Source organism: Syngnathus acus, chromosome 17 (assembly GCF_901709675.1).
Source record: "Syngnathus acus chromosome 17, fSynAcu1.2, whole genome shotgun sequence".
Taxonomy (NCBI): Eukaryota; Metazoa; Chordata; class Actinopteri; order Syngnathiformes; family Syngnathidae; genus Syngnathus; species Syngnathus acus.
In genome coordinates this window covers 11,063,502-11,081,837 of record NC_051102.1, presented here as the reverse complement: position 1 = coordinate 11,081,837, position 18,336 = coordinate 11,063,502, and the positions used below count along the sequence as shown (strand labels likewise).

The 18,336-nt window shown below is 48.9% G+C and overlaps 3 protein-coding genes across 14 annotated transcripts; 1 reads left to right on the top strand and 2 right to left on the bottom strand.

Annotated features, from left to right (window-relative positions):
• Nucleotides 1-1,826: 1,826 nt before the first annotated feature.
• On the bottom strand, nucleotides 1,827-3,967 carry metap1d (methionyl aminopeptidase type 1D (mitochondrial)). Its single transcript, XM_037276413.1, has 10 exons — nucleotides 3,916-3,967; nucleotides 3,377-3,546; nucleotides 3,087-3,236; nucleotides 2,880-3,028; nucleotides 2,750-2,792; nucleotides 2,497-2,660; nucleotides 2,333-2,430; nucleotides 2,217-2,264; nucleotides 2,070-2,148; nucleotides 1,827-1,995 (listed from the first exon to the last, which is right to left on the bottom strand). Exons 1-10 carry the CDS (start codon nucleotides 3,944-3,946, stop codon nucleotides 1,911-1,913), a joined length of 1,017 nt encoding a protein of 338 aa, XP_037132308.1. The 5' UTR covers nucleotides 3,947-3,967; the 3' UTR covers nucleotides 1,827-1,910.
• A 952-nt stretch (nucleotides 3,968-4,919) lies between these two features.
• LOC119137239 (calcium-binding mitochondrial carrier protein Aralar1-like) lies at nucleotides 4,920-11,867 on the top strand. 5 transcript variants are annotated; one of them, XM_037276408.1, is made up of 19 exons: nucleotides 4,920-4,991; nucleotides 5,630-5,683; nucleotides 6,947-7,092; nucleotides 7,540-7,655; nucleotides 7,915-8,054; nucleotides 8,155-8,301; nucleotides 8,483-8,621; nucleotides 8,711-8,804; nucleotides 9,069-9,153; nucleotides 9,247-9,334; nucleotides 9,397-9,555; nucleotides 9,623-9,675; nucleotides 9,774-9,854; nucleotides 9,932-10,072; nucleotides 10,151-10,289; nucleotides 10,443-10,601; nucleotides 10,696-10,786; nucleotides 10,864-11,072; nucleotides 11,165-11,867. In XM_037276408.1, exons 1-18 carry the CDS (start codon nucleotides 4,980-4,982, stop codon nucleotides 11,069-11,071), a joined length of 2,052 nt encoding a protein of 683 aa, XP_037132303.1. In that variant the 5' UTR covers nucleotides 4,920-4,979; the 3' UTR covers nucleotide 11,072; nucleotides 11,165-11,867. The 5 variants fall into 5 exon arrangements, with proteins under 5 accessions (XP_037132303.1, XP_037132301.1, XP_037132302.1 ...); XM_037276406.1 differs by having other exon boundaries at nucleotides 11,162-11,867; XM_037276407.1 differs by having other exon boundaries at nucleotides 10,864-11,076.
• A 306-nt stretch (nucleotides 11,868-12,173) lies between these two features.
• LOC119137238 (dynein, cytoplasmic 1, intermediate chain 2a-like) lies at nucleotides 12,174-18,290 on the bottom strand. Of its 8 annotated transcripts, none has more exons than XM_037276403.1 (17): nucleotides 18,184-18,290; nucleotides 17,326-17,458; nucleotides 17,131-17,254; nucleotides 16,557-16,698; nucleotides 15,962-16,024; nucleotides 15,641-15,762; nucleotides 15,122-15,211; nucleotides 14,812-14,974; nucleotides 14,628-14,727; nucleotides 14,438-14,563; nucleotides 14,234-14,380; nucleotides 14,050-14,163; nucleotides 13,840-13,973; nucleotides 13,596-13,740; nucleotides 13,392-13,532; nucleotides 13,202-13,327; nucleotides 12,174-13,065 (listed from the first exon to the last, which is right to left on the bottom strand). In XM_037276403.1, the coding sequence occupies exons 2-17, from the start codon at nucleotides 17,431-17,433 to the stop codon at nucleotides 12,964-12,966; spliced, it is 1,947 nt and encodes a 648-aa protein (XP_037132298.1). In that variant the 5' UTR covers nucleotides 17,434-17,458; nucleotides 18,184-18,290; the 3' UTR covers nucleotides 12,174-12,963. The 8 variants fall into 8 exon arrangements, with proteins under 8 accessions (XP_037132298.1, XP_037132292.1, XP_037132299.1 ...); XM_037276397.1 differs by having other exon boundaries at nucleotides 17,326-17,462; nucleotides 18,184-18,289; XM_037276404.1 differs by having other exon boundaries at nucleotides 17,326-17,446; nucleotides 18,184-18,289.
• Between the last annotated feature and the right edge of the window lie 46 nt (nucleotides 18,291-18,336).

The following is an 18,336-nucleotide window of genomic DNA, read 5'->3' as shown; positions in this document are numbered from 1 at the left end:
AAATAACATGATGGTCATGGATCATGATGTTGTCTATGTTACAGTTTTACAGTTACGTCCAGCAAAGTACCAAAACGGCAAGAGGCTTCTTGGTCATAATTGGAAAAGCTGTTAGCTCTCTGTTAAGCTAGTTCCTAAACACTCGTGGAGACAAAATCGTATTGATCACTCACACTCTGGATTTCAACATTTCCTTATGTAAATGTTTCATTTTTGCCAAACTTTTGGGGATACATTTAAGGCCTTCAAGGCACTCTTTCCCAACCTTTATTTCGCCGAGGCACATATTTTCTTTCCATTGGCAAGATCTCACATGACAATGCTTCTGCATGTGATTATATGTCAGAGGCAAAAGATAAGGAGGCTTCATCGTTTTTATTATTATTGGCAAATGCAACACAAACATTTTCCGACTCATTTGCTTTTGCAGGCTGAGACTCCGTAACCCAGGCAGAGCCACTCGTTGGTGTACTCGGTGAAGCCCGGAGCCTTGGCGAGGCCGCTTCCTGCACAGGAAATGGTACCAATCGGAAAGAATGCATTGGAGGGCTCAAAATGAAGGTGAGAGAAGAACACCTTGTATCACGTTGCGGAGATTGCAGTAGTTGGTGCCGTTATCGAACATGCTGGACCAAATGGCGGAGGTGGACGCTCCCTGAAACAAAGTCCCAATCAAAGTGAGTTCTTCTTGCATTCCACTGAGACTGCTTGAGGAGCACTCGTGGTACGGTACGCAGGCTCCCTCTTGTGGGAATCTGAATGTGCCTGTAGAACAGGGGTCTGTCTCAAAGTCCAGTCCTCGGGGGCGGGCCGCATTCCGACATGTTTTCCAAGTTTCCCTCGTTCAACACACCCGATTCAAATGATCAGTTCATCCTCCCGTTCTGCAGGAGCCTGATCATTGAATCAGGTGTGTTGAACGAGGGAAACTTGGAAAACATGGAGGAATGCGGCCCCCCCCCCCCCCCCCCCCCCGAGGACTGGACTTTGAGACCCCTGCTGTCGAGTGTTTCTAATCCAGTGTGTAAAGTACAATTGAATGCTACTGAGCCAATTTGATGTTAAGAACAATGCAACAGAAAGACGGTCACGCGACTTACATCCACGCGGCATCCCAGGCTCATGGCGGCGGACGATACGGTGAAATTAACACTCTCCACCTGACCAAATGCTGAGGTGTGGTTTGCCCGGATTAGCAACGGCGTCACTGGGCCTAGCTGAATCCAAAACACAGTGCGGAATGCCTTATTGCGCTCGCTCCTGCGTGAAATAATCCTTCATTTCTTACCTTGTATGAGCCCATGGCTTTGATTTGAGTCACAATGGCAAGGTTGACCTGAACACACGGCACACCGAGCAGCCTGGAGGGATTAAATCCCATTTATTCATCCGCGTAATCCGGGATTATGATTACAATTATCTTTGTATTCATATGTCGCTAAATACCTACTCGAAAATTCATTACAAAGGGAATGAACGGTCAAGAGTTCTTACCAGACGACCTTGCAGAAGGCGTGCGTCGGGTCAGTGGGGGCGCCATGTGTCAAAATACACAAACCCAAAATGAGGACGAGAGCAGCAAACTTGCTTTTAGCAGACATGGTCGCAGGAATACAAAGGTGCTCGGCGGCGGCGGCGACGGCAGCGGTTCGTGTGGGAATGTCGGCGGCTGAGTGCCGATTTTAAGGAACCTGCTCGGTGAGGGAGAGCGATCATGTGGCAGCGTACAAAAGACATTAGCGTGACACTTCATGGTGCATGCTTGAACTTTAAGAGAGTCAAATAAATGAACAAAGACTGTTCTTTTATTAAAAACACAATTGAAGTCCTTTTTATTTGACAATTCATCTTTATTGACATAGCGCTTCCTTGTGTGTGTATGTCCAAGTAAACAGTTCCGCCCTAAAACCTCAATTGTGGGCCTCTTCCGGCAATTCGGTGAGAATTTCCACTCCGTCATACGTGATAACCACCGTGTGTTCAAACTGAGCCGATCTGGGAAGAAAGCATGCGGAACGCGTTTGGATGACACGGAGAGAGACGGACGGACGGGCAAAAGCGACTCCCACCTTTTATCGTCTGCAGACACAGCCGTCCACTTGTCCTTGAGAATGTGAAACTCCGCGCACCCCTCCATCAGAATGGGCTCTGTCGAAGGAAACGAACGCCGTCAGCCCCCCCCACGGATTGGCCCGTCAAATGGACATTTACCTCACCGATTGTGAAAGTCATCCCTTCGTCCATGGTCACGTCATTGTCGTTGGCTGGAAATAAAGACAGGGGGCGCCGTGAGGAACCCAAACACAATAAGGTCGGTCTCTCAGGAACTCACCGTGGTGCCAGATTTCAGGATAGCAATGAAAGTAGGAGCCGATTCCATGTCCAATGAAATAAGGACACACTTGGAATCCGTTAGCCTGAGCTATTTCGCTGTAACACGGTACAAACATTTGATTTCAAATCATATCTTAGTTAACCAAACACCTCGCCGCGTACCTGATGGTGTTTCCGATAACGCAAAGCTGCGCTCCCGGCTTACAGGCGGCGATGGCACGGTCTCTGCAAAGCTTGGCCGTTTCCACCAATCGCCGCCCGACCTCATCCACCTCGCCCACCAAGAAGGTTTCCGACGTATCGCCGTGGTAACCGTCCAAATACACCTGGCGGGGAAACAAACGGGATGAGCGTCGCTCAGACCGATCGTGCCGTGGCACGGCGTGGCTTGACGTATCCTTTGCGGCTCGCTTACAGTCACGTCGACGTTGATAATGTCGCCGTCTTGAAGTCGCCGACTGCGGGTGGGCGTATTCATGAAAGCTCTTTTTCGTCGGCAATCGCACGTCCGTAATGAACGTCATCTTCAAGCGCTTGTCATTTACCTGTCAGGTATGCCGTGACACACCACGTTGTTGACTGAAGTACAAACGGATTTTGGGAAGCCTCCGTATCTGAGAGGGGAGGGGTACGCGTCGTGCCGGACGATCTCCTGATGTACCATGAAGTCGACTTCATCTGTTGTCATACCCACCTGAAACGAAAACTCGTGATTTCAAATCTGCTCGCCAGAGCTGCGTGCGTACGCTTACTTTCAGACTTTGTCCGGCAAGCAGCAGCACATGTCGAGCAAGGCGACACGCTCTGGCCAGGCCTTGGATTTGCTCTGCGTTTTTTAGTTCAATATAGTCGGGCCATTCTGGGACGAGTCCATTTGCGACATAATCCGGCCGTTCAATGTGCTTATTAGAGGAGAAGAAAACAGTGGGTCACAAAGTCATATGAACAAGTGTGAAATGAAAATATCAGTTGAAATGTCAGATAGTGGCCGATTGGTATCGCTTTTGGCTGTGAGCAAATGCTACAAAATGCCTCTGTCTACCTTGGGTACGGCATAAGCAGGCTTGACAGTAGCTGGCCGAACGACATTGTGCGAGTGGGATTTCATCCACTTCCTCCAGAAAAAGCGCCTATGCGGGTGACGCAGTCGCAGCGCCGAGGAGGACCTGCACGGGTCAAAAGCGCACACTCGTCGCAGGACGCTGGCCAGTCCTGCAAGAAGCCAAAGTCAATATTTGATTCATGACTCGAATGATCGTACATGTGCATACAAACGTGTGTCTAAGTTATTAGATGATAATAATTTGTGTGATACTACTATGTCTCGTGTTATTGCATACTGATGTGTTATTGATACAAGCTAAAAGTCTCGATCAGTGCAACCATTCTGCAAGCTGTCACTATGTATTACGTATATGACATGTTTCCATTCTGCTTGTTGAATGAATGGACTTGTTTTACCCTAACCCGGCGATAATTCCGTACAGCTAGCAGACATGCTAAAGTCGTGTGGTTCACGTAAGATGGTTTCCCACCTGCCTTTTTACTCGGATGATCGGTTCACTTAAGCGTGTCACCTACCAGATCTTGTTGCAGAGCAGTAGGACGCCATAACTGGTCACGTGATACGCTAGTCATGTGACGTGGAGCAGCGAATCGGCGACAATATGACAATGTGGAGCTCGCGCACTGTTTTAAATGAGAGATTCAAATCTAAAAAAAAAGTCACGATTTCGCATCATTTTTTTCTAAAGTGTAAAAAAAAAAAGGAACGATGTCATAAGATATCATTCTCCATGAAATATGTGCAGGAAATTTTGTTATATAAAATTTTTGTTTTGCATCATTCGTTTTTGTGAAATGTTTCACGGTTTGTAAAATTGTTTTGTACTTCCTGGTCAAGTGAACATTTAGCAATAAAGATTATTCATTGATTGTCTTTGCTTCTACATTCCTCGCACTTGGCTTTTTATGGGTTCTTAACTCAAACAGAAACAAACACACCTATCCTAAATATGAGTGGCATTTTATTTGGATAGCAACACAATACAATGTACCGTCTTACTCTGTACACAAACCAAGACATCCTGCATGAAGCAACACAAATTACATGAATACACGCAGTCTATTAGATGTTAAAACAGAACACAGAGACATCAATCTGGCCATGTTTTCAGGTTCACATATTAATAGAATTAACTTCTAGATGAGTTTGCCAAAGAAAACTCCCTTATCTACTGACACTGGAAATGAATGGTTTTACCTAAAGTGATTCCTGATGGCTGGGATTGGGCCAACTGTAATCCCGCGAGCAGAAAGTAGGGTGGAAACCATACAAACACTAAAAATACCAAGGTTAGAGCGATTGTTACTCGGTGTTCAGTGTGCTTTTTTCATTTCTTTTTTTCGCAGTGCAACCTAGTCATTTTAGGGCGTCTATTTATTGCAATACAATAAGGAAAAAAGACTTGCGGTAAGTGAAAGAGGTCGAGAAAAGTCAGGAGAAAAAATCTAATTATTTTGCAATACTAAATTTGCAACAATGACAGCATTCTCTCTCTCTCTCTCTCTCTCTCTCTCTCTCTCTCTCTCGCTCTCTCTCTCTCTCTCTCTCTCTCGCTCACTGTACGTGACGTCAAACCAGCATGGCGGTCAAGGTGACTTGGGCATCGTTCTCTTTGCAATTTCCAACCCCTACTTGTGTCATTTCTCTTGGTGTTTTGCTCGTTTTCGTGTGTAGGAACAGTCGAGGCGAGTGTGCGCCGGACGAGCGGGCGTCGTGCTCGGAGCTGCCTTGTAGCATCCCCGGGCTAGCTGACGCCCGGCGGCCGGTTGGCGGCTGCTGGCCTTGATGACACTTCCTTCCCAACAGGCTGGAGGGAGAGAGAGGGAGGATAGCTCCGTAATGCTAACCAGCTGTCAGTTATGCTTTCTTCCTGACAAAAATGCTAAGCGGAACGTCTTTTTCTTTTTAGCCAGTAGCAATCAAACTTGAACTTTTTTTCCCTCTCGTCATTGTAACGGTTCGCGTCCTCTTCGTGCTAGCTCTGTTAGCCGACCGGGGCTGGTTCGAGGTTCGACCCGTTACCAACCACCAGCCCGGTAGCATCATAGCTTCATGCCAGGCAAAACTGTACACGTCCGTTTTGGGCTGGACTTCCAAACCAACGTACACTATAATTTGCACCCAAAAAAAAAAACGTATAGGGGGGGGAGGAATGCGTAAACAGTGTCAAATTCCCTAACATCCTCATATGACTATTTTTGTCTGAATTTGTTCCTTTTTCATTTGTAGGTGCAATCAACCAAACGTGGGGATCCAAGTGAGCTCAAAGCCATCTTCCAGAAGGTGAGCTTTACACATTTAAGATGCATCCATTGTTCAGATGTTATTTTGAGTGCCATGGGTCACTCGTATGTACCTTCATTTGTTGGAAAATGATGATGAGTTACCAATTGAAAATATGTTTATCTATGCATAGTGACAGGCAGAACAATGAACTGCTCTTCTGTTGAGTGGCCGAAGGTACAATTCATACAACGGAAGACCAAAGAGTAAATAAAGGGAGACATTGCTTCATACTTTTGGTGAGATTTTTGTCCGGTCGTGGGCCGCAGCATTTTTCTTTTTGGAACTGCGCACGGGGTGAAAGAGTGAGCCGAGTCTGATTTTGCTTTGTAAATTGAACTGAGGGGGTTGTGTCACAGGGTTTAAATTAGTCCACTGTTAGCTACGACTAAACGTCCATAACAGGCTGCTGTTTCACTCCACGTCGAAAATGAAACGCAACCTCGAAATGACATGTGACGGAAGCGAAATACGCTGACATTCAAATTTGAATCTACTACTTGACTGGTGAAGTCTTCAAACATCTGCGTCAGGTTGTTTGCCACTGTTGTCGTCGTCCTTCCGCGTGAGGCTTACTACCAAAGTGTTGTTGTCAGCAAAGAGCACAAACAAGGAAGTGCTTCCATATGGTTTTGACTCGCCCGGCCACACCGCTCCTCACGTTTAGTATTTGAAATCCTACGCGTGCGGCGTGCCTTGGGTTATTATTCAAGCAAGCACTTAACCTTCACGTTGCTTTCTGCCACGGCCGGTGCGTGACCGGACCATGTGACCGTTGCGTGACAAGCACACACAGGGTCAAATAACACACAAGCTCAAGCCAAAAAGATTGATGTGCCTGCTCGCTCGCTCGCTCGGGTTAGTCGCAAAGTTGTCGAGCATGCAACAGAAATACGACAACCTCTGAATATGTTTGTTAGATCCGTGACATCACCGAAGCGCATATGTCGGACAGCGACATGACCTTGAACGTGTCAAGAACAGCTCGTTCTGGGAGCAGGTGTGACGTGATTGTAATCATCATTTAAATGATGGCAGTATTTTAGTTTTGTTCCCTAGCAAATGGATAGCAAAGTCTTTAATGAGTGACAGAATTGTCCTGTCACATTCCTTCTTTTCCTTTCCCACAAATGTAAGCTACTCTAACTGCAGCTTTGGGCTTTAGCGAGGCTACAAGCCACAGATGAACGTGATTATGTCGTAACGCACGCGACGCTCACGCAAATTGACGTGACTCGCATGTCTTTTTTTTTGCGTCCTCAGTATGCCAGCGAAGTGGACAAAGATGGGGAGAGGTTCATGACCCCAGGAGACTTTGTCCAGAAGTACCTGGGCCTGCAAACACAGATCCACCACAACCCCAAAACCGTGCAACTGCTGGCCGCTGTGGCCGACACCACCAAGGACGGGTGTGTGCCGCCGATCCGCAAAACATGAAGCGGCGCTAATTGATTGAAAGAAAAAAAAAACACGCACACACACTTGCTACCGTTAGCTCATAAAGATAAGATCAACGGCTTGTTATCGGTGCGGTCGTATGCGCAGCCAGGACACGCACACTTGTGTTATTTATCGAGAAAGAGGAAAGACAAGTCATGGTTCAGTCAAATCTGTTGCCTAAAATGGTAAAAACCAATTTTTCATAAGCATTCAAAGCAAATGGACTTAAAAATGAAATACAACTTCATTGTGCCTAAAAATGTCCCCTTCTTGAAAAGTCGAATACATGGGTTGCCGACTTCCAAGTTGATGGTTGAGTATGTGATATTTCGGACTTTCTTGATTGAATGTGTTACTCCTGTGCTAATCCCGCGTGATCAATTTGTTGTGTATTTGTTGTGCGCCGACTTGGACAGGCTCATCTCCTTCCAGGAGTTCCTTGCTTTCGAGTCGGTGCTGTGCGCGCCTGACGCTCTCTTCATAGTTGCCTTCCAGCTCTTTGACAAGACTGGAACTGGAGACATTTCCTTTGGTGCGTGCCATTCATTCTCTCTGACTTTCCTCGCCACCTGAAATCACACGCGTGGAGCCACAAACACACACCCCAGCCCACTCGACGAACATTCTGCGTTCATAAGCAGTCCGCTGCCGATAAGGAATGTCCGAGCGTGACTCTCGGAAGCCGATTATTCCTCTTTCCGGCTCGCTACGTGCGCGTGGATAAACTGACTGTTTCCTCCCAAAACACAATTGGCTCCTTATTACTTGATTTATTTGTTCCCATTCCACAGAGAACGTGCGGGACATTTTCAGCCAGACCACGGTGCACCACCACATTCCCTTCAACTGGGACTGTGAGTTTGTCCATTTGCACTTTGGCCATGACCGTAAGAAACGCCTCAACTACCTGGAATTCACCCAGTTCCTGCAGGTAAGCGACACCTTTTTGTCACACGGTGATGATGGATGGATGGATGGATGGATGGATGGATGGATGGGACACAACATCTTTTTGGAACTTTGTCTGCTAGGAGCTGCAGTTGGAACATGCCCGGCAGGCCTTTGCCCAGAAGGACAAAGGGAAGAATGGCGTCATCTCCGCCTTGGACTTCAGTGACATTATGGCCACCATCAGGCACCACATGCTCACGCCCTTTGTGGAGGAGAACCTTGTCTCGGTGGGTTAGCGTCGCTATGATCTCCATTTACTTTTCAACTGTTGATTGAATAGCGGACAGACGGATGGACGTGCAGTACAGCACTTTACACAAAGATGATAGACACGCCGGAGCTGTTTTGGGCCACAGCTGGCGGCTGTAGTCTCACACCATGACTCACTCTATCTATCCATCCATCCAGGCAGCAGGAGGCGGCACCTCTCACCTGGTCAGCTTCTCTTACTTCAACGCCTTCAACTCCCTCCTCAACAACATGGAGCTGATCCGCAAAATTTACAGCACGCTAGCCGGTTCCTGGAGTGACACGCTGGTCACCAAAGGTACACCTTTGTTTCTTTGCAAACTTTTCTTATTTGCTATCTTGTCTCATCCTTCCTTCCTTGCTTCCTTCCTTCCTTCCCCCCTGCAGAGGAGTTTGTTCATGCTGCCAACAAGTTTGGTCAAATCACACCAATGGAAATTGACATCTTGTACCAGTTATCAGGCCTGCACTCTCCGTCAGGGTAAACACTCGTATTGCCGCCGTAAAACTAACAACCGCGCTCACTTCGACACTTCTTTTATCAGTTCAAACTGAGTCAGTCAACATTGGTTCATCTCTGGGCATGGCGACTAGAGGCCGTCAACCTTTTTTTTTTTTTTTTTCCCTCCCCCCCTGCCCCCTCCACTAAATGCGCTCTCGCTGCTTCAATGTCTTTGTGAGTCGTGCATAACAAACGGAATCCCCCCCCCATTCTCAGCTGCGATGATCTGCTCTTGTGCTTCAGGCGCCTGAATCTTGCTGACATTGAGAGAATAGCCCCTCTGGAAGAAGGAAGTCTTCCATATAACCTGGCTGAAACCCAAAAGCAGGTAACTGGTGTTGTGTTCAAGGCCTGTCCTTCCAGTCAAAACCAATACTCGATGTCAAAGTGTGACGTCGTTCTTATGTTGCGATTCCCCCAGACTCAAGCTCAAGGGGACGGTTCGAGACCCGTGTGGCTCCAAGTTGCCGAATCTGCTTACAGGTTCACGTTGGGCTCCATCGCCGGAGGTGAGTTCTTCTCGCCGTGGCCCGAGGAAGCCTTTGGCCCGAGCTCGTGTTTGTTTGCGCAGCCACGGGCGCCACGGCCGTGTACCCCATCGACTTGGTGAAGACCCGAATGCAGAACCAGAGGTCCACGGGCTCTTTTGTCGGGGAGCTGATGTACAAAAACAGCTTTGACTGCGCTAAGAAGGTGCTTCGCTACGAAGGCTTCTTTGGCTTCTACCGAGGTAAAGCGTTCAAATAGCAGTTGGCGTGCCAAACGGCTACAAACGTTTGATGGTGGCCCGCCCGCAGGTCTGGTTCCTCAGCTCATCGGCGTGGCGCCAGAGAAGGCCATCAAACTCACCGTGAGTCCCATGTCGCGAGATACTAACACGGCATGGACATTTGGTATCACTACCGAGGTGTCTTCTTCGCTAACTTTATTTCTATCGGCGCCACCTAGGTGAACGACTTTGTGCGAGACAAGTTCACGGACAAAGACAATTCCATCCCTTTCCTGGCCGAAATCTTGGCCGGCGGCTGCGTGAGTGACATTGTACATGTGGAAGATGTGAGACGACACTAACTAACTAAGAGTTTTTGTTCTCCTCCTTCACCAAGGCCGGAGGCTCCCAGGTGATCTTTACCAACCCTCTGGAGATAGTCAAGATCCGTTTGCAGGTGGCGGGGGAGATCACCACCGGGCCTCGAGTTAGCGCGCTCAACGTGGTGCGAGACTTGGGCTTCTTTGGCCTCTACAAGGTAAAATATGCGCCGCCGCTAGGTAGGTAGGTAGGTACATTCTGCAATCCATCTTTGCTGCTGCATGTGTGTTTCTAGGGAGCCAAGGCCTGTTTCCTGAGGGACATCCCCTTCTCTGCCATCTATTTCCCCGCCTACGCCCACCTCAAGTCTTCCATGGCTGACGAACAAGGAAGGCTCGGACCCTTGCAGCTTCTCACGGCCGGAGCCATTGCAGGTAATGAATGCTGATTTGCGTACGGCGTAGTATGCAGCGGGCGAGCGAGCGTGGCTAAAGAGCCACACAGAAATCTTGTCAAGCGCAAATAGGAAGGCGAACCGGCGTGTTCAGGCAATCTCTGCAGTCGTCTCTTCCTGCTCCATTTTGCAGGCATCCCCGCGGCCTCGCTGGTGACGCCGGCCGACGTCATCAAGACTCGCCTGCAAGTGGCCGCCCGGGCGGGTCAGACCACTTACTCCGGGGTCACCGATTGCTTCCGGAAGATCATGCGGGAGGAAGGCTTCCGAGCTCTCTGGAAGGGAGCGGGAGGTTAGTCGGAGTGAGCCAATGAGGGAGGGGGGGGGAAGCTTATTTTCAATGTTGACGCAACACCCACCGTGGTGTCGCTCTCTCTTTCTCGCAGCTCGTATGTGCCGGTCCTCTCCCCAATTTGGTGTGACTTTGTTGACCTATGAACTCTTGCAGAGGTGGTTCTATGTTGACTTTGGAGGACAGTAAGTTCTTTGTATTTCTTAATCGCCACAGACGTGTACGGAATTGCTTGTAATTGCAACTTTTTCGCGGTCGGCAGTCGGCCGTCAGGCTCCGAGCCCACGCCCAAGTCTCGCATCTCGGAGCTGCCCCCCATCAACGCCCATCACGTGGGAGGCTACCGCCTGGCCGCCGCCACCTTCGCTGGAGTGGAGAACAAATTCGGCCTCCACCTGCCCAAGTTCAAGTCCTCGGGCGTGGTGTCCATCCACCCCCCGGAGCCCGCCGCACGCGCTCAGTCCCCGTAGGGTAGGTCTGAGCGTTCGTATCGCATCTCCACCCATATTTACGACAGCGGCGACTAAAGGCTGCCTCCGTTTGTGTGCAGCCCAAAACAGCAGCATAGATGCGGTGGCTGTCATAGATTCAAGAACAACGACAGTGTGGCGTTGTCCCACGCCCTACCTAGCCAATGGTGGCGTAGCAACCTGCTCACTGTGCAGACTTCAGCACTTTGATATATCTTCAGTGGCTGTTCATTGGTGAAATCACTCCAGAATCCATACGCATTATCATGAGTAGCTTTGATTTTTTGTTTGTTTGTTTTCGTCTGTTACTTTTTGCGAATAGGGCTGGCCATAGAAAATGATTAGCTTGTTAACGGTGTGTTGTGTGTAGGGTTGCGGGAAATTTGGAACTTCTAAGGCACTCGTAAGTTATTTGGGTTTTTCCCCTACAAAATTGAAGTTCCCAAATTAGAGCCAACATGAAATGTTGTAAATTCCTGCCATATGATCTCATGTCCAGTTTCAAAATGCAAATGTCAAGAATTTTGCAACCCTAATTGTGAGTGTGGGGGACAGGAGGATGAATTCTGTACATATTGTAAAAGTGATATGTTTAGGACGGACGGCGTCACGTGCAGTATGCATCATGTAGAACTGTACAGAGATAGCTACTGTGACGAGGCCACGTTGGTGCATGGAGTGCTTCATTGTAATATCACGGCAAGAGGCAGGCTTACGGGTGTACAGACCTTTGAGTTATTATCAGACCATATGCTTATGAATTTTATTGAAATAAATCATCCATGTGGTTTTATTCTGATAAGTGCAGCTGTTTTAGCCACAGCAACGGGATTGGAACAGGCTGCAACATGTGGTTGCTTTCTCATTGTTAAGGACGCAACCACAAACATTTGGAGAATGCAAAACACTTCCGCTGAATACGCTTCGTCTGATATTCCAAAGATATACGTATGTGCTTATTACTGGGTGTCCTGAAAAAAATTCCTCATGTTGAGGAGTCTGGTCCTGAAGACCATCATCAACTGAAGAAAGAGTATTAGGTCATATTTTATTTTTTCTCTCAAACATGTCATTGTGACCACTTGGAAAGAATGACCCATGGTAGCCACTTCTGGTTTTTAATTAGCAACAAGTTAAGTTCTTCTCAAACTATTGTCCAAGACATTGAGAAACACTTTTGATCCCAGCTGTTTGTAACATGAACATGAGGAGTTGGATGGTAAAGTAGCTATAAAAATGACCTTTGGACTACACCTTCATCATCCAAATTCATTTTGATACTGAAAATGACTGTTCTTAAACAAAGCATGAGACATGAAATAATAGCTGAGGTCGAAATAGTTTCAGGTTAAAAAAAGCTTGTAGTGCTAAGTGTGTGTGGCGCATAGACTTTTAAGCGCAAAGCAGCATTTCAAAGTACTATATGCGCATCAAATTTGAAAGAAGTGCAAGCACCGGAATAAATAGTATTAAATATGTATATGGAACACTCCCTTGCACAGGACACAGTGCAAAAATAGTGTCTCCAATTTGTGCTGAGCAGGACACAAAAAGGCTTGTGAACAAGTGTGTTGTGGAAATATCCAATCAAACATGTTGGAAAAATGCAACATTAGTACGTAGAAAGGTGCGAGTACAAATAGTTGCATATTGATTGAGGCCTTGAGAGCAGTCAGCGAAGCCCTGGAAATGGTCACATTTGACAGCAAATCAATTGACAGTATTTTGTACTGCTGCCAGAGACATGTCAAATTGTAGGGGGATCCACAAACAAACATCAAAATGGTTCTATTCGAATCGAACACTGCACGTTTCTCCAGGCTGGACGCCAACTCGTGTCATTTCAGGAAGTAGTGTACAGAGGGGGAAGGAAACGAAAAAGGTTTGCCTCATCAGACGTTGGCGAGCTCCTCGGCTTCGTCTCTGTTCTCGTTAATGTCGGCCAGAGTCCCGACGAAGCGCGTCCACTCGTCGGCCTTGGGCACGCAGATTTGCTGGCAAAAGATCAAAGTGGATGGATGGATGAAAAGCACCAATTGGCGCTGTGCTTCCAAAGGAAATGGAGCCCGCAATAGTATTTGGAGGAATATTGCGTAAGAAGTGGAATCCAGCCATTTTCAGCCATCTCACCTCGCCCACGTCGTACACCTGCACTTGTCCTTCCGAGTCTCCCGTAGCGATCTCTTTTCCCGAGTGAGCCCATCGCACGCGGTTCAGTGCCGGAGCCCCTTCCACGTACACGCTGGCGGTGGGAACCTGGCCAACAACAAGTGACAAGACCACTTCAAACAGAACACCATCAACAGTTCCACCTTCGTACCTCCGTGTCATTGTTGAGGTTCCACAAGTCCAGACGTCCGGCAAGGTCCACGCAAGCGAAGAGCGCAGGGTGCGTCGGAGACCACACGGCATCGTACACGTAGTCGCAACTATCCTCAAAGGAGTAGAGCGGCCGGGTGCTCTGCGCGGAGGAAACGGATTAGCCGGACCGCATCTACTCTTGCTATCTTCTGCGCGCCACCACCTTGGTGCTCCAGAGTTTGACGGTCCAGTCGAAAGAAGAGGAGATGAAGAGATGAGAGAAGTCCACGGGTCCCGCCGCTGTATGACAACTCAATCCCGTCACTGGACCGTGGTGGCCCTCAAACACCTCAGTGATGCCCGCCTTACTGTCGACGCACACAACCGAGTCGGTCGGACCTGCGCGTTCGCTACCTTGGCCTGGTGCTGTTCGATAAACGCAACGTGCCGAGTGACGGACGACTCACCTCCCGTGGCGACAGGCGGTATAGACGGATCCGTCCTCGCTGCCCACCACAAAGTTGTTCACATCACCTAGCGGGAAGGCCATGGAGGTGACAGCCACCGCCTTGCTCTGCTTGAACACCAGCTCCAAACTGTCCTGTCGCAGACAAACGCCAAAAGACTCTCAGCGAGCGCCCCGTGTGGACCTCCGCAAGAACCAGCGATGCCGGTACCTGCGGCTGGGACAACATGTCCAGGCTCCACGAGCACATCTTGCCGTCTGTGGAGACGCTGATCAAGTTGTTGGCGTTCTGCGTTCCCACCACGTTCACGCAGTAGACGGGATGCTGCCACGCACACAACCAGTTGATCAAGAAACAGCCAAGTGTGTGTGTGTGTGTGGGGGCGGAGCATTACCGTGTGCGCGGTGGCCGACAGCGGCGTTCTCTGGACGGGGGTTCGCTTGTTGCTGCGGTTGTCCCATAAGACAATCTGTCCCGAGTAGGTGCCGCCCACAACCAGGTTGGGGTGAAACTTTGCAAAGCCGGCTGACATCACCTCCGACTGAAGAACGGCAACTCATTAGAAGACGGTACGGTCCGAATGTCAAGTCCCTCTTACCTGACAGTGGAAGATGTACTCCGGGGTGCTCTTCTTGTATTTCAGGTTCCAGACCAGTGCTACTCCGTCAGGCTCATGAGGAGAGTCCTCGTTGTTGTTGTAGGAGGCCACCAGCAGCTCCGGGTACTGGTACAGTGCAGTCACCTCATTAATCGAATTCCAAGTCTATAGGCCTGTATTACAAACCCACCTGAGGAGACCAGTCGAGACAGGTGACCACTCTGTTTTTGGTCCAGCGTTCGTCTGCAAACTGTCGGTTCAGAACCAGCTTGGCGCCCGCCTGCAGGTCCCTAAACAAGATGTTGAGGGTCCTGCATCTCATCTGCATTTTTTTTTCTCTCTCTCTCTCTCTCTCTCCCTTGAACGGGCCTCACCCCTCCTTGTCCTCCAGATCTCGGCCGCTGTAGTCAAAGCAGACGTCCACCTGCTCGCACAGCGCTCGCTCCACAATGCGGCTGCCGCGCTCGAAAAAGGTCAGGAAGTCCTCGGAATGCAGGACCTGCAGCTTCTCTTCCTCCGTCAGCTCTTTGGGAATGTCTACGCACACAGAGGACAACATTCGAAGGATCATTTTGTTGTTCATACTTTTTACCCAGTCGTCATTTGAGTTTGTTTGGATCCGACAAACGTCGACACTTAAGTGAGCCAATGCCAGGTTTTGTCTGCTGGTGCGACGTTACAAACCTTCCTCATGTTGGTCTCCCTGGTCTTCTTTCTCCTCTTGAGCAACCTCGACTGGTGGGCCCGCACTTATCTCATCATCCTCATCCTCATCTGTAGGGCAAACAAAATACACACCCCCAAATTAGAATACTGTGACGCACCACAGTTCACGCTTAGGCGTTTGGTCACATTCCGATCTTTTTTCGCCAAGTTATTTGCTCAAAATCTCACCTAGTTGATCAAATGTGTCCTTTGGCGACCCCTGGTGGAATCTAGGTTGAATTAATAGATCATGTTTTTCGTCTGCATTTCCTGTTTTGTTATGGGTGCCTGCACCTCGTGCAGAGTGAAAGTATGTCTGCTGAAGGTGAGTTGAATGCCTTAATACTGTTTGTGCAAATGTGAGTGTGTGTGTATATTTGTCAGCTAAGTTTGTGCTAAGCCTAAAGGCTGGTAAACTAGCTCATATGATTGCTGCGCCTCGCGTAAGGGTGGTTTGTTGTGCGTTAGTAGGCTTACTCTGAAAGGATGTTTCTTTACCTGCTTTTTGTTCTGCGTGAGCTTCAGTGGGAGTCTGGGTCTCTTTTGAGTAGGACACCATCTCTTTGGGGACAATGTCCACTTGAATCACTTTGGACATGCCGAGCCTCACGGCCCCACGCCTGGATAGACGCAACGCAGCGCACATCATCATGTGAGCAAGACCGCAGTGTCGTGGAGAACTTGAGACGACGGGAGATGTGATGAGGAGGAGGGCTAACGGACATATTACTAACACTCAAACATATTTGGACGCGGAGTTGAAATTAGAGAAGCTCATTCAAAGCTGCTAGCTACAGGAGGTGAGAGGAGCAGCAGTACCCCATCAGCTCAGAGTCGGCGTGGAGTTGCAGAGTAGAGGGGTCGGGGTCCCAATGCAAAGTCCTTAAGGGGCCAAACCACCAGGCGGAGTTAGCGAGAGGCAGACAGAGAGAGAGAGAGAGAGACGGGAGGAAGGGAGGGAGGGAGAAAGAGCACACGGGGACAGCGGTGGCACCGACCAACCGCACAAGGAGACGGCTCAAGGGTGAGATGGAGAAGATGGAGGAGACAGTACATAGAAGAAAGGGAGAGAAGAAGTGCGTGTTAATTGCGTGCGGGTAAAAAGGCAAAGAGTTCAACGATGGTCATATACAATCACAAAACAAGACTGCTCCTCCAATATGATGTAGTGGAAATCCCCAAATAATCATCGTGTCGACTTGAATTGCAGCAAAGCCAGCAGGGGGCGCTGCTGCATAAAATGTCTGCCACGTGACCTGCTTAATTCCTCCTACCGCACAACAGCAATCGGAATATAATAAAGTGCTGGATTGTGCGGGAGGTGTACCTAATCAAGTGTCTGGTTGACAGTGTTATGTATATCCCGCTTTCTCCCAAACACACACACACACACACAGCGTGCACGCGCACACACCTTGGTCCTGCGTTTCCGTCCCCAGAATCCTGGCTTCCCGCGTCGCTGGCCACTGATTTGTTGGAGGGAGACATGGGGGCGGGGACTAGGTAGTGAAATAGACAGGTATCCTCTGTTACTACCCTCAGGGGCTGAGCTGTGGCTGTTTGACCAGTGAGTGGGAGAGTGATGGGGGGGGTGAGGAGGGGTAGCAAGTGGCGAGAGTGGATGAGTGAAGCATGCAGCGAGGGGGCCGAGACAAGGACGCACACACGGGCAGATAGGGGAGAGAAGAGAGAATGAACATACACGATAGACAGGCTTAGGCGTCATGCGCAAAATGGTCAGATAATACAATCGTATGTGAAAGGGTGAACACAACTTATCCCAACTGGAGAAAAAAGAAGTTAGTTTGTTAAAGCTTCAGCGTAACCGAGCAGTCCATCAGAGCTGATCTTGGGTAATCCATACAGTAGTACTTTGACTTAAACAGGGTTCCTCTAGTACACAATTGATAAATGATGACAATGTACGTCCGCACACAAAAAAGAAAGAAAGATGAGCATGCTGGCACATGTGCATTTGTGTAATGTACCATGTTGTATGTCAGGGGCAATGCCAACACTCTGCAACAAAGCCTCGGCCTCCTTCCTCTTCTTCTCCAGGTCCGAGTCTTCGGCACCCGCGGCGGCGGAATCCACCACACGCTTTGAGTCTCCCTGCAGAGGACAAGGACAAGCTCCAGAAAGAATTCCCGCATTTTTACCGTCGTTATTGTCACGTGACTGACATCCTTCTTCTTCTTCTCTTCTTCTTTTCTTTTCTTCTCCTCTCGAATCTGGGCGATACGCTGTTTCTTCCTCTCAAGCTCGGCCTTCAGCTCACTCTTGTCAGACATACTGCGTGCGTGCCTGCGTGCGTGCCTGCGTGCGGGGAGACGCCAGCGTCCGCTCATCAGTTATAAAGGTTACAAAAAGAGGATTACATGGTACACAGTACAGACAGACAGACACGTGAACATGGGGATATGCTTTGGCCTACATGTTAGTCAAGAAAAACAGTATTCATGTCAGGCCTGCGCTATTTCCAAAAAAGGAAGAAGTGGCCCTGGGCCCGTCACATTGCTAATATGAGGACAGCTGCTTATTACAATGTTCCCTTTCTATGTGCTCATATTGGGCGTTGTTTTGAAGCACACAGAAAGCCCCTGAACAAATGGCCAGGACGGATGGACATACTAACAACAATGTCATTACCCCGCAATTGCTTTATGAATTAACATGTGAGCCAACCTTTGGCCATCTATGACGTCATTGTTGTAACCCAACCAAGATGCTCAACAACGCCCCTCCCGCTGTCATAACAACTGTAGATAATAATAGTTATTTACGACCCATCTAAAAATCAAGTGAGATTTTAATCACTTGATCCATGTTTCCCACCGACTCGGCAACCTGCCAAACATGGTTTGATCTCCTTAAAAACCTTCCTGACAGGCAGGCCAAGCAGCTAGCTATCTATCTATCTACGTTAGCATGCTAATCCGAGAGGGCCCGAGAGATGGATGCATCGGAAAAAACAACCGCACCCAGTTGTTTGCAAGACGACTAGACATGTACGATGGGAAAACTCGTAACGGAATAACCACCTGACGTCCAAGTAAAACAGTCCAGTGACAAAGCGGTTCGGAAGAGAAGCGAAGTGATGATGAGCGGTGATGATGCTGGAACTGGAAGCACAACGGAGTCAGTGGGTTGTGCCAAAGGAGTTACCCCCGTGGAAATCTGTAGCCGCTGCCGCG

Bases quoted from the DNA above. Each gene is read 5' to 3' on its own strand.
- metap1d (XM_037276413.1), bottom strand. From the start codon at position 3,946: ATGGCGTCCTACTGCTCTGCAACAAGATCTG. The intron at 3,547-3,915 runs GTAGGTGACACG...GGCTTCTTGCAG, and splicing joins CTGCTCTGCAACAAGATCTG to GACTGGCCAGCGTCCTGCGA. The intron at 3,029-3,086 runs GTAAGCGTACGC...TTTTCGTTTCAG, and splicing joins TTGCCGGACAAAGTCTGAAA to GTGGGTATGACAACAGATGA.
- LOC119137239 (XM_037276408.1), top strand. The intron at 8,805-9,068 runs GTAAACACTCGT...CTTGTGCTTCAG, and splicing joins GGCCTGCACTCTCCGTCAGG to GCGCCTGAATCTTGCTGACA. The intron at 9,154-9,246 runs GTAACTGGTGTT...CGATTCCCCCAG, and splicing joins TGGCTGAAACCCAAAAGCAG to ACTCAAGCTCAAGGGGACGG.
- LOC119137238 (XM_037276403.1), bottom strand. From the start codon at position 17,433: ATGTCTGACAAGAGTGAGCTGAAGGCCGAGCTTGAGAGGAAGAAACAG. The intron at 13,974-14,049 runs GTACCGGCATCG...TGTCTGCGACAG, and splicing joins ACATGTTGTCCCAGCCGCAG to GACAGTTTGGAGCTGGTGTT. The intron at 13,328-13,391 runs GTACGAAGGTGG...GTTGTTGGCCAG, and splicing joins ACCTCAACAATGACACGGAG to GTTCCCACCGCCAGCGTGTA.